Source organism: Callorhinchus milii, unplaced genomic scaffold, assembly GCF_018977255.1.
Source record: "Callorhinchus milii isolate IMCB2004 unplaced genomic scaffold, IMCB_Cmil_1.0 Scaffold29, whole genome shotgun sequence".
Taxonomy (NCBI): domain Eukaryota; kingdom Metazoa; phylum Chordata; class Chondrichthyes; order Chimaeriformes; family Callorhinchidae; genus Callorhinchus; species Callorhinchus milii.
The window spans coordinates 1,897,771-1,910,962 of record NW_024704770.1 but is presented as its reverse complement, the minus strand read 5'-3'; the positions used below and the strand labels follow the sequence as shown (position 1 = coordinate 1,910,962).

The 13,192-nt window shown below is 53.3% G+C and overlaps 1 protein-coding gene across 1 annotated transcript; it reads right to left on the bottom strand.

The window, feature by feature from the left end:
• LOC103190514 (atherin) lies at window positions 1-11,097 on the bottom strand. The gene is made up of 8 exons (XM_007911334.2): window positions 10,210-11,097; window positions 9,130-9,562; window positions 7,953-8,026; window positions 7,023-7,083; window positions 3,241-3,384; window positions 2,435-2,528; window positions 1,579-1,690; window positions 1-713 (listed from the first exon to the last, which is right to left on the bottom strand). The coding sequence occupies exons 1-8, from the start codon at window positions 11,053-11,055 to the stop codon at window positions 564-566; spliced, it is 1,914 nt and encodes a 637-aa protein (XP_007909525.2). The 5' UTR covers window positions 11,056-11,097; the 3' UTR covers window positions 1-563.
• Between the last annotated feature and the right edge of the window lie 2,095 nt (window positions 11,098-13,192).

Genomic DNA, 13,192 nt, shown 5'->3' with positions numbered 1-13,192 from the left:
CCCACCCCCAACCCCCCAGCTCGGGTACAAATCCCCGACTGTCCATCCATCCAGCACCTCGGAGCGTGTCCTCCTGACGTGAAGGCAGTGTGTAAATGTTAGTTGTTGTTGTCCCGGCCAGTTATAGAGTGCCACGTCTGTCTGGAGGCGAGAGGAAGAGGAGATGACAGGGACTTGCCTCCAGTCCGCCAAGTTTAGGGGTGGGGGCAGGAAGCCCAGACACCCCACCTTGGTTCTACAACATCAGTAGCGGTTTGGAGAGAGAATCAGTGAGTGTAGAGCAGAGCAGAACAGCGTAGCATTGCTCTCCGGCTCCCCGGCACTTCATTCCCTTATTTATTGCTTGCAGTCTTTCCCTCCTCTAGTGGCATTAATGTACAACAAGCTGTTTTTTTTTGGTCCTTTAAAAATTGGGTGGTTTCAACCCCTCCCTACTTTCCCCGCCTCCTCCCCCCGCCCCAACCCCACCCCGAACCCCACCGCTCCCCCATCAAACCATTAAGCCCGGATTGGAGGCTGAGCGTGAGTGCAAAAGAGAGGACCCTGTCAATCCATCGATCGCCTCAGCAGGAGGTGGCTTCATTGTTGAAGTGGTGTAACTGCAGCACTTTGATGTGATACTCGTATATCTTCAGGGCCGGCCCCAGCTTAATCTCCAGCCCCGTCAGCACGTCGTTCCTCTTCATCAGGAGCAGAGACTTGCCGTCGATCTCCTGTCGGGTTAGTAATAAGGAAAAATTGAAATAATAATTCTTGCGCTTGACCCAGCGCCTTATCACGTCTTCCGAGACGTCCCAAAGCGCTTCACAGGATAACGCTGTAAAGCGAATTGACTGTGTGTTTTGTGGGTGAAACGTGGCAGCCAATTGCGCACAGCAGCGTCCGTCCCACAAACAGCCGTGGATTGAGTGACCGATTTATTATTATTATTATTATTTTCGGAAGGGATTATTACCCCCGGAAAAGTGATCCGCCCATCGACTAACAACCAGGTCCCTACTTACTGCGAGGTGCTCTCTGTTGAAGGTTCGTAATAATAATGATAGTAGTAATAATCCTTGCATTTGATATGGCGCCTTATCGCATCTCCCGAGATATCTCAAAAGCTTTTCATGAGATGACGCTCTGGTAGATTTCGCCCCCAAAAATACACAGATATCCAGTGTACAGTATATCTTGTGGTGCATTGTCAGAGGTGCCATCCTTCCAGATCATCCATAGCTGCAGGAAAATGAGTCGATATTTCAGGTTGATGACCTGTTGTTATCGACCTGAAATGTTAACTCATTTTCCTCTCTCCATAGATGCTGCCTGACCTGCTGCGTGTTCTCACCAACACCTCCCCTCACCCTGACCATTTCCCCCCCAATGCTCGGGTCCTGACCCAACTGTCCAGCGCCTCGGGACGTCCTCCCGACATGAAAGGCGCTCTATAAATGAAATCTTGTTGTTGTTGTTGTTGTAAACCGACTGTGTATTTTGCGGGCCAAACGTGGCAGTCAATTCTAACGTCTGAGAGCTTAAAACAACCAAGAATCCCTCTGGTTGCCCTGGACTGTGAACTGTCCCCTCACTGACCTGGTCCTCGAAGGCTTTCGCCTGGTCTGGAAATCCAGCCTCTTTGAAATAATTCACCACATCCGCAATGCTCCATTCAGTCGGATCTAAGGGCTTCCCATTCTCTTCTAGCCTGTTTGGAGAAGCGACATCATCATCATAACAATGTAATAATAATCCTCGCATTTGATACAGCGTCTTTATCACGTCGTCGAGACGTCTCAAAGCGCTTCATAGCATATACTGTAAAGTGAATTGACTGTGTGTGGAGTGAGGAAATTTGCCGAAGGTTTCGCTCCAATCCGTCCGGGAATCGAACTCGGGTCCTCTCTCTTGTGAGGCAAGCACACTAACCACTACGCTATGGGACACTGATCCTTAGTGTTGTGGTTGAAAGCACAGACTATTTTACGATTTACCAGAGCGTTACCAGAGATAAGGGACTTGAGTTATGTGGAGAGACTGGGAAGCTGGGATTGTTCTCCTTAGAGCAGAGAAGGTTAAGGGGAGATTGAATAGAGGTCTGACAATTATAAGTGGTTCTGATAAGAGTAGAAACTGTTTCCTCTGGCAGGAAGGTGTGGGTCGATAGCCAGAGGAAACAGATAATTGGCAAAAGAACCAGAGGGGAGATGAGGAGAATATTTTTTTACACACCAGAGAGTTGTTACGGTCTAGAATGCACTGCCTGGTGGAAACAGATTCGATAATACTTTCAAAAGGGAATTGGAAAGGTCCATGAAAAGGGCAAATTTACAAGGATATGGGGAAAGAGCGGGGGAGTGGGTCTAGTTAGGTAGCCTGCACGGAAATGTTGGGCAGAATGGCCTCCTGTGCTGTAATATTCTATGATTCTATGATTATCCGAGTCACTTACCGATGTCTGTCTGTGGAACCGTTCTCTTCAGGAACCATCTCTACTGGAGATGCTGATGGTGTGAGCAGACACGAAGCAGCTCCCACCTCAGAAACTGTCGAGAGGGAGCAAATGTCAAAATAATAATAATAATAATCCTCGCATTTGACACAGCACCTTATCCCCTACGCACATAGGAACAGGACGAGGCTCTTCCAGCCAATTCCGCCATTCATGGCCGATCTGGACCCAACTAATCCTGTCAATTCCAATTCCCTGCTTTTCCCCGTATCCCTTGACACCCTGACTTACCACAGTCCGTCATCTTAAGCACCTCAATCAAATCCACCCCTCAAACCTTCTAAACTCAAGGGAATACAATCCAAGTTTTCGCAGCCTTTCCTCGTAACTTAACCCTTTCAGGCCTGGTAACATTCTGGTGAACCTGCGCTGCACCCCCTCCAGGGCCAATGTATCTTTCCCGAGGAATAATAATAATCTTTGCATTTGGTAGAGCGCTTTTCACGTCGAGAGGACGTCCCAAAGCGCTTCACAGAACACACTGTAAAGTGAATTGACTGTATATTTGTGGGCGGACGCGGCAGCCAATTGCGCACAGCAATGTCCCACAAACAGTCGTAGATTGAAAATGACCAATTTATTATTGTTTTTTGGCTTTGGAGGGATTATTATTAGGCTCTGTGTGGAGTAAGGAAACTTGCCCAAGGTTTGGCCCTCTGCCTGGGATTGAACTCCGGTCTCTCACTTGCAAAGCGAGTGCTCTAACCACTGAGCTACAGGACTCCACAGGATCTTTTCGAGCTTACCCGAGTGTCTGCTATTGGAGCTTGAATCTTCAGCTGCTGCCTCTAGCAGTTGGTGTTTGGGACTTGCGGTGGCTGAAGGGAGCCGGGGCAGCAACATAGTGCCGTCTTCGCCAAGGAGCTTACTGTCACAGGACAGACAGGGGCCTGAACGGAGAAAACGTACGCAAAACACGCCAGCGTTTCAAGAACTGTTTCAATCAGAGGATACCAAGTTGCGACACTGTTATCTTTGTTAGGTCAGGGTATTATAACAACAATAATAATCATCCTCGCATTTGATATGGCGCCTCATCACGTCCTCGAGACGTCTCAAAAGCGCTTCACAGAATATGCTGTAAAGTTAATTGACTGTACGTTCTGTGGGCGAAACGTGGGACATGGGAATAAAAGGCGGGGAAATGGGAGTTGAGGTACAGATCCGCTATGATCTAACGGAATGGAGAAACAGGCTCGAGGGGCTGAATGGCCTCCTTCTGTTCCTATTGCCCAGGTCCAGAGTCAATTAACACCATCTGTCTTGGAACGCTGAATAACGGTGGAGGTTGAGGTCGAGCCGGGGAGAAAGGGGAGCCGGCAGCAGGCGCCGCTGAAGAGGAAAGTCGATCTGAAGATGCTCCTCCGCGCCGTTAGTCACCTTCCCATCCGTACCCTCCCTGTCCTCCACCTCTCCCGATCCCAATATAGCAACTACCAAATCTCGAAATTCTTCACAAGTGGTGAGGAAACCTGGTTGTTACACCCAACGTAACAATTCCCTGTGTGAAAAACCTAATTATAATAATAATCACTTATTATTAATATATAATACATTATATATAGCGCCCCAAGTCGTTGAGACGCCTCAAAGTGCTTCACAGAATATACTAAATACTCACCTTTCAGTAGACGTCTGGAAGACGTGGTTAAGGTGCAATGTCAAGTGCAAGGATTATTATATTATACTGTAAAGTGTAGCGAATGCATTTTGTGGGCGAAAACGGCAGCCAATTATAATATAGTGCATTTGATATTGAGCTTTTCACGTCCTCTCGACGTCTCAAAGCGCTTCACAGAATAGACTGTAAAGTGAAGTGACTGTATATTTGTGGGCGAAACGCGGCGGCCGATTGCGCACAGCGGTGTCCCCACAAACAGTCGTGGATTGGAAATGACCAATTTATTATTGTTTTGGGTTTTGGAGGGAATATTATTAGGCTCTGTGTGGAGTGAGGAAACTTGGCCCAAGGTTTCGCCCTCTGCCTGGAATTGAACCCCAGGTCTCTCACTTGCAAACCACTGAGCCACAGGACTCCACAACTGCGCACAGCAGTGACCCACGAACATTACTGCTGTAATGTATAACTATTATCGTGAATAATTGATCACTGCTTGACACCATTAATTAATAATAATAATAATAATCCTTGCATTTGATATAGCGCTTTTCACGTCGGAAGGACGTCCCAAAGCGCTTCACAGAACACATTGTAGAGTGAATTGACTGTATATTTGTGGGCGAACGCGGCAGCCAATTGCACACAGCAATGTCCCACAAACAGTCGTAGATTGAAAATGACCAATTTATTATTGTTGTTGGTTTTGGAGGATTATTATTAGGCTCTGTGTGGAGTAAGGAAACTTGCCCGAGGTTTGGCCCTCTGCCTGGAATTGAACTCAGGTCTCTCACTTGCAAAGCGAGTGCTCTAACCACTGAGCTACTGAGCTACAGGATGTAGTTATAACTGATTGACAAGAGCAGCAATAATTTCATTTTTCTTCAATGAATGTCTTTTCTGAAGAAAATAATTATTGTAAAAAACAATTTTGACTGTTACAATCACAAATATTATTAATAATACACTGCCTTTCGCTTTCCAGAGTGCCCCGCCAAGCGCTTCGAGCCGTCTCAAACACGTGGAAAAGGCGCAAAACGTCCAATGTAAGAATTATTATTATTATTATTATTATTATTATTATTATTGTTGCCCCCAGAAAACAACCCTGGTCATTACACACCACGTGATCGGCCTGGATGTCGCCACCGTCACGTGATCAGCCTGGGTCGCCGCCACCGTCACGTGATCGGCCTGGGTCGCCGCCACCATCACGTGATCGGCCTGGTCGTCCACCCCCATCGATCGGTCGGGTTTGTCGACACCGCCCCCCCCAACCCACCCCTCCCCGCACACGTGGTCAGCCGGGTGAGCGGCGCCGTCACGTGATCAGCCCGACCTCTCACACAAGCCTGAGCGGGCGGGCAGCCCCACCAGCGGGTTAGGTTGCGGCTCCCACCAATGGCGGAGGCGGGGTAATGAACGAGCGAGCGAGAGGGCGACGGGGGAGGGAGGGATAGAGAGAGAGAGAGAGAAAGCGGCAGGTCTGGGCACGGTCCGCCAGACCGCCCCTTACCTCTCCGCCGCCATCAGAGGAGACCCGCCCGCGCTTGCCGCCGCCAAACGGCAACCGCCGCTCCGGGAACCCGGCCCGCACCCCGCCATTGCGCATGCGCTGCCCGCTCCGCGCCACACACACACACACACAGCACCGAGCCTCGGCGTCATTACGTCAGCGCGCCGTCTCTCCCCCCCCCCCCGCCCGCGCGCACAGCGCAAACGTCAGCGCGTCGTCTCCCTCCCCCCCCCCCCCCACTCCCCGCGCGCGCGCCAGCGTAAGGGAGGACGTCAGCGCGCCGCTGCTCCGAGTGAAGCGGGCGTTGCGTGCGTGCTGACGTCACCCACGGAGGTGGGAGGAGGAAGAGGAAGAATGACAATACAATGGCAGCCACAACAATAAACAATCATCATCACCACAACCACAACAACTAATAATAATAACCCTCACGTCGGGTCCCTCGCGCTTCTGTTTTGCGGGCGAAACGCGGCGGCCAATCGGGCCCAGCGGCGCCCCTCCCCCCCCGCGCAGCGGTCGTGGGTTGAAGTGACCCAAATTAGAGTTGGGGTTGGGATTGGGATTGGGGTTGGGGTTGGGGTTGGGGTGCGTGCGCGGGAGGCGTAAGGAAACGTGCCCAAGGTTTCGCCCCGATGATCTGCTCAGCAACCAAACCCCCGTCGCTCCGCTTGCGAGGCGGGGGCTCTCTAACCACCGAGCCACGGGACTCTTCTGCTGTTTCCCTACTCTACTCCCCGCACAAGCACGACGACGTCGACGACAACTTGCATTTTGCGTCGAGCCCCCTTCGTGCGGGGGCTGAAGGGTAAAATAACGCGTGAAAAAAACCGCTCCGCGGGGTTTTTCGGTCCTGTTGCAGGAAGCGGTAAAACGCCACAACAACTTGACATTTGCACGGCGCCTCTCGCGTCGGGAGGACGTGAAATAACTACCGACTTGACCAGTTGCTTATCAAACTGCAGAGTCTCTGTGGGAGCGTGGAATGCGCTGTGTGATAAACTGTGCTGCTCCCGTCAAGACGCAGGTAAATTGGAGGCTGCGGCTTGCCCCCTCCCTACCTTTGTGACCTGCTAACCCCGTATCAACCTTTCCGCTCCCTCCGACCCCCGCCCGGCCCGCTCCACCATCGGTTTCTCAATCTGCCCCCGCCCTCCGGAACTCCATCTCACAGTCCCTCCGCCTTCGCTCCCTTCTCTTGCTTCTTTCGAGGTCCATCTCAAGACCCTCCTCTTCGACCGTGCTTTTGGCCACCTTCCTAACCCTACCCCACCACCCTCCGCCCCCTCCTGATCCCAGCCCACCCAACTCGGGTCCAAATCTCTGACTGTCCAAGCGCCTTGACGTGAAATGTGCTTTGTGAACCTCATTTGTTGTTGTTGCAGCCTCAGCCTTACCTTCAGTCAACCTGGTACCTTGCTGAAGGCAGGTCACGCTCTCGCTCGCTTCAGTGAGTCTCTGGAAAAAAAAGCAGACTCTTGTGAAGTGAATCCGTGCGTATGCGCGCACAAACAGCGCTCAATCTCAAGCAATTCTTCTGGGAGACAATAGGGAAAAGATCCAAACTAAGGGTTCAAAATACCCACAAAATACACAGTCACTCCACTTTACACTATGTTGTGTGAAACTCTTTGAGACGTCTCAACGCCGAGATAAGGCGCTGTATCAAATGCTCGGATTATTATTATTTAAATGAGTGGGGATGCATTCACAGGAACGGATAGCAGAGTGGACAACAGAGTTGGAATGCTTAAGCAAGTTTCCTTACTCCACACTGCCTCGAGCAGTAAGTAGGAACCCGGTTGTTAGTCAATTGATGGATCACTTTTCCTGAGCTAATAATCACTGCCAAAAAATAAATCAAGAAATAAAATTTGGTCCTTCAAGCCACGACTGTTTGTGGGACGTTGCTGTGCGTGATTGCCTGTCCGCAATTCACCGACAAAATACACAGTCAATCCTATTTTGCAACACATTGATAATAATAATCTGCACTTGATACAGCTTCTCACCACGTCATTGAGACATCACAAAGCCCTTCGAGAAAGAAGAATATGCTGTAAAGTGAATTAAATATTCTGTGAAGTCTTAATGACGCGATAAGGTGCAATATATCAAATGCAAGGTTTATTATTAAATATCCCTGTATCTAGAATAGACTTGGAGCAAACAAATAGCAAATGCCAAAATGGCAATCTGACATAAACTCAGCCGCTGGGAACAAGCAGCAGGTCAGTCAGGCAGCATCCGTGGAGAGAAGAAAATGAGTTAACTTTTCAGGTCTATGACTTTTCATCAGAAATAGCAAATGCCCATGAGCCACTCACTTGCTCTGTGCTGTGTGTCAGCCCCTCAGTGAATGTCTCCCAGCCGGTGACCGACACGTCAGAAGATTCTTTTCCTGCGTGAAAGAACGAGGCAGAAACTCAATTTGCAGAAATCATAACTTGTGAGAGTTGAACGTAAGTGAAATCCCATTTTCACACAATACTAACACTTGCGTTTTATACCTTTGAGACGTCTCAACGCGCTTCCCGGAATGCAGAGTACTGGAAAGTGAATTGACTATATTTTGTGGGCGAAACGCGGCAGCCAATTGTAATTTTTCACCCTGCCCAGGAATTGAACCCAGGTCCTCTCGCTTGCGGGGCGAGTGCTCTAACCACTGAACTACAGGTCTCCACATTCGCGCGCATACACACACACACAACTTCCTCGGAGTTATATCCAGGCCGTACACATTGGGAAGAGGAAGAAAGCTGCATTGTAATCTTACTCATCACATCCAAATAATTCCTTCAAAAAATATAATAATAATAATACGTTCATCGCTCAATCCCCGACTGCTTGTGGGACACTGTTTGGCTGCCGAGTTTCACCCACAAAAATATACAGTCAATTCATTTTGCAGTATATTCTGTGAAGCACTGTGGGACGTCTCAAAGACGTGATAAGGCTCTATAATAAATACAAGTATTATTATTAATATTATGTTGTGTCAGTCTGTCTCGGTCAGTAGTGCTCTCCCCTCTGTGTCATAAAGTTGTGGAGTAAGTTTACTTACTCCACGTTCCTGTTTCCTACCAGTAAGTAGGAACCCAGTATCAAATGCACGGATTATTATTATTATTATTTATTGAGTCTTGCAACTCAATGGTTAGAACTCGACTCGCAAGCGAGAGGACCCGGGCTCGAATCCTGGGCAAGGTGAAACGTTGGGCAAGTTTCCTTAATGACAGTTAAACGGAGGAGTGTGGAGTAAGTCGGAACTTGGTTGTTAAGTCGATTGGCGGGTAACAATTTCTTAAAAAAAATAATAAATTGGTCACTCAATCCACGACTGTTTGTGGGACACGGCTGTGCGCAATTGGCTGCCGCGTTTCGCGAAATATACAAAATATACCGTCAATTCGGGTTACAGTGTATTATGTGAAGCGCTTTGTGACGTCTCAAATGCAACGATTGTTGTTATTATTATTAATAGTCTAGAAACTCTGAACCTACCTTGACTGACGCACGATTTCCGGGCAGATGAGGTGTTGTTCCCGACCTCCGTCGACAGCTCTTCAGGGGTTGTGGAACCAAACTCGGTCTCATCCTTCCCTGGGGTTTGACCAACGCCAGGTGGCTCTTGCACGGTCTGCAGCTCCATCTTGGCCCGGAGGCTCTCAGCGCGTGGGCTAACAGGAAGCCGCTGCTTATCGGCCGTGTTGGGGTTACCAGGCTCCACAACTGGGTGTTTCCCAACGCTGACCTCTTTTTCGTCAGGACCATCTCTGTCTGCCGGCCGGTCGATGGAATCGTCGCTGGGAGGACGCTCCTTGTCGCCGGCCCCACAGGCCTCGTCCTCGCTCGCTTGTTTCGCCGAATCCTCCTTCGATTGCCCGGCCCGTTCCTCAGCACTGGCCGGGGTGTCTACCTCCTTCGTTCTTCTGGTCTGTTTTTGTTTGGAGACACAAAGACGCCGCAATTAAATAATAATAATCCTTGCATTTGATATAGCGCCTTCCTCCCCTACGTCCTCCCGACGCAAGGGGTACTGTACAAATGTAATTGTGTTGTTATCATGCAGGGACACGGTTGTTAGTCGATCGGCAGATTGGGTTTCCTGGGGGTAAATCCCTTAAAATTTTAATCCCTTAAAATTTAAAAATCTAAGATGTTTAAGATAATACAAACGCGGCGACTCAATCTACGACGGTTTGTGGGACGCTACTACTCCTGTGCGCAATCCCCGCATTCAGATGTAACGCAGACGTATCGCGTCTTCGAGACGGCTCCGAGCGCTTTTCAAAGGATCCACCGTCGAGTGTAGTGACTGTGTGTTTTGTGGGCGCAACAGGGCAGCCAACTGCTACACAGCAGACAGTCGTGGATTGAAGTGAACCAATTTTTTTATTTTTTTTATTTGAAGGGGTTATTACCCCCCGGAAAAGCGATCCGCCTATCGACTTAACAGCACGTGTGGAGTGAGGAAAACTGTCGCCCTGACCCCACCCGGGAATCGAACCCAGTTCCTCTCACTCACATGGCAAGTGCTCCAACCATTGAGCGACAGGACTCCAGCCAGTGCAGGACACTCACCTTCCGTTGGGGGGGTATGGCTTGTGCTCGGAGTCTCCTCTTGACCGGAGAGAGGGTGTAATTCCCCTCCGGAGTTCTCCGGATCCGACCCTGGTTCACCTCCCACTCCAGCGCCGTGCGGAGCTGCGCCCGGGTCAGCACCCTCTGCCGGTCCGACATCAGCCGCGAGATCTCCCCGATTCCCACCCCGGCCCCCTCCAGCTCGCCCAGCTCCCGCAGGGCCCCCACCAGCACGTCCCCGGGGTCTCCTGCTCCGTCCCTGCGTTCCCCCGGGTCGCCGCTCCTCCGGCCTCGCTCCGCGCCCGCCCTGGCTGGCTCCGCCTGAGCCTGGTCCCCGCTCCCGCTGGGTTGCTCCGGGGGATCCGCCTGCTCCGAGCCGTCGGCGCTCCTCCTGGCTCGGTCCGGCTCTGGATCCCTGGCCCGGCCCGCCCTGTCCCTGCTCCGCTTGGTCCGATCCGGCGGGTCCGCGCTCCTCCGAGACCGATCCGGCAAGTCCCTCACTCGGTCCCCTTGGTCCCCGCTCCTCCGGGATCGACCCGTCGCCGCCGCCGTCTCTCCTCCTCCTCCGGCGCCGTCGTCTCCCCCGGCCCGGGGTCCCCCCGGCTCCCCCCGCCGGGCCGGCCGCCATTTGCCGGCGTTGCGGTAGGAGTGCGAGCCCTTGTAGGAGACCCTGAGCACGGCCCGGCTCCTCAGCAGGCGCTCCAGCTCCCGGCGGGCGCGGCTGGGAGACAGGCCGTGCCTCCGGGCCACCAGTCGGCAGATGCGCTCCTCGTCGGGCCTCGCCTTCCGGGACCTCAGCGAGTCGATGGTCTCCAGGATCCACTCCTCGCACTCGGCCTCCGACATCCCCGGCTCAGGGGCCGCTCCGGCCCCCCCACCCCCCTCCTTAACCCCAACCTCCGACCCCAACCCTCGGGACCCCGACCCCGATCCCCGACCCCTCGTCCCCCCGACCCTCAGCCCGTCCCCAATCCTCAACCCCCCCACCCCGACTCTCGGCCCCCGACCCCCAACCCCTGCCCCTAAACCTTCCCCCCACCCCCCCCCCCCCCACCCACCCACACACCCCCCCACCCCAACCTCAAATCAAACCCCAGTCAAAAGGCTTCAACCCCTCACAGCCCAACCCCAGGCCCCCCCCCCCCCCCCCCCCCCCCCACACACACACACACCCCTCTCACCCCCACAGCCCTCAGCCCACCCCAACCCCAGGCCTGAACCCCGAGCCTAGGCCTCACACCTTTAACCCCCCCCACCCCCACCCCCCCCAGGCCCCGGGCGGCCTCGGCGTCGGGGTCTCAGGCCCCTCAGCTCCAACCCCCCCCCCCTACTCCCACTACCCCCCCCCCCCACACAAGCCGCTGGGGTCAGAGACACAGACAGGGACACAGACCTGTGGGGGTGGGGGTGGGGTTTCGGAGCCCTAATTACTCTTTAAGATGTTAAAACCGTGTTAAAGGCCGCCCCCCCCCCCTGACAGCCCCGGTATGGCCCTGACACCCCCCCACACACACCCCCTCACACTCACCCTCACACACCCCCTCACACACCCCCACACACACTCACCCTCACACACCCCCACACACTCACCCTCACTCACACACTCACACAGGGCCTCGCCACTGCTGGGCTACTTTGGGCGGCTTTTTTGGGCTATAGGCGCGACTCACTCACTCACTCACAGCCCCGCCCCCTTACACACTCACTCACTCACTCACACTCACAGCCCCGCCCCCTTACACACTCACTCACTCACTCACACTCACAGCCCCGCCCCTTACACACTCACTCACACTCACAGCCCCGCCCCCTTACACACTCACTCACACTCACTCACACTCACACTCACAGCCCCGCCCCCTTACACACTCACTCACACTCACAGCCCCGCCCCCTTACACACTCACTCACACTCACTCACACTCACAGCCCCGCCCCCTTACACACTCACTCACACTCACTCACTCACACTCACAGCCCGCCCCCTTACACACTCACTCACACTCACAGCCCCGCCCCCTTACACACTCACTCACACTCACTCACTCACACTCACAGCCCCGCCCCCTTACACACTCACTCACACAGCCCCGCCCCCTCACACACTCACTCTCACAGCCCCGCCCCCTTACACACTCACTCACACTCACAGCCCCGCCCCTTACACACTCACTCACACTCACTCACAGCCCCGCCCCCTTACACACTCACTCACACAGCCCCGCCCCCTCACACACTCACTCACACTCACAGCCCTGCCCCCTTACACACTCACTCACTCACACTCACAGCCCCACCCCCTTACACACTCACTCACTCACACTCACAGCCCCGCCCCCTTACACACTCACTCAATCACTCACAGCCCCGTCCCCTTACACACTCACACTCACTCACTCACACTCACAGCCCCGTCCCCTTACACACTCACTCACTCACAGCCCCGCCCCCTTACACACTCACTCACACTCACAGCCCCGCCCCCTTACACACTCACTCACACTCACTCACACTCACAGCCCCACCCCCTTACACACTCACACTCACAGCCCCACCCCCTTACACACTCACTCACTCACACTCACAGCCCCGCCCCCTTACACACTCACTCACTCACTCACAGCCCCGTCCCCTTACACACTCACACTCACTCACTCACACTCACAGCCCCGTCCCCTTACACACTCACTCACTCACAGCCCCGCCCCCTTACACACTCACTCACACTCACAGCCCCGCCCCCTTACACACTCACTCACACTCACTCACACTCACAGCCCCACCCCCTTACACACTCACTCACACTCACAGCCCCGCCCCTTACACACTCACTCACACTCACAGCCCCGCCCCTTACACACTCACACTCACAGCCCCGCCCCCTTACACACTCACTCACTGACACTCACTCACTCACAGGCCCGCTCCCTTACACACGCACACTCACAGCCCTGCCCCTTACACACTCACTCACAGCCCCGCC

Coding starts and splice junctions, on each gene's coding strand:
- LOC103190514 (XM_007911334.2), bottom strand. CDS start 11,055: ATGTCGGAGGCCGAGTGCGAGGAGTGGATCCTGGAGACCATCGACTCG. Junction 2,529..3,240: donor CTCCAATAGCAGACACTCGG/GTAAGCTCGAAA, acceptor CCCTCTCGACAG/TTTCTGAGGTGGGAGCTGCT. Junction 1,691..2,434: donor GGTTCCACAGACAGACATCG/GTAAGTGACTCG, acceptor TTCTCCAAACAG/GCTAGAAGAGAATGGGAAGC.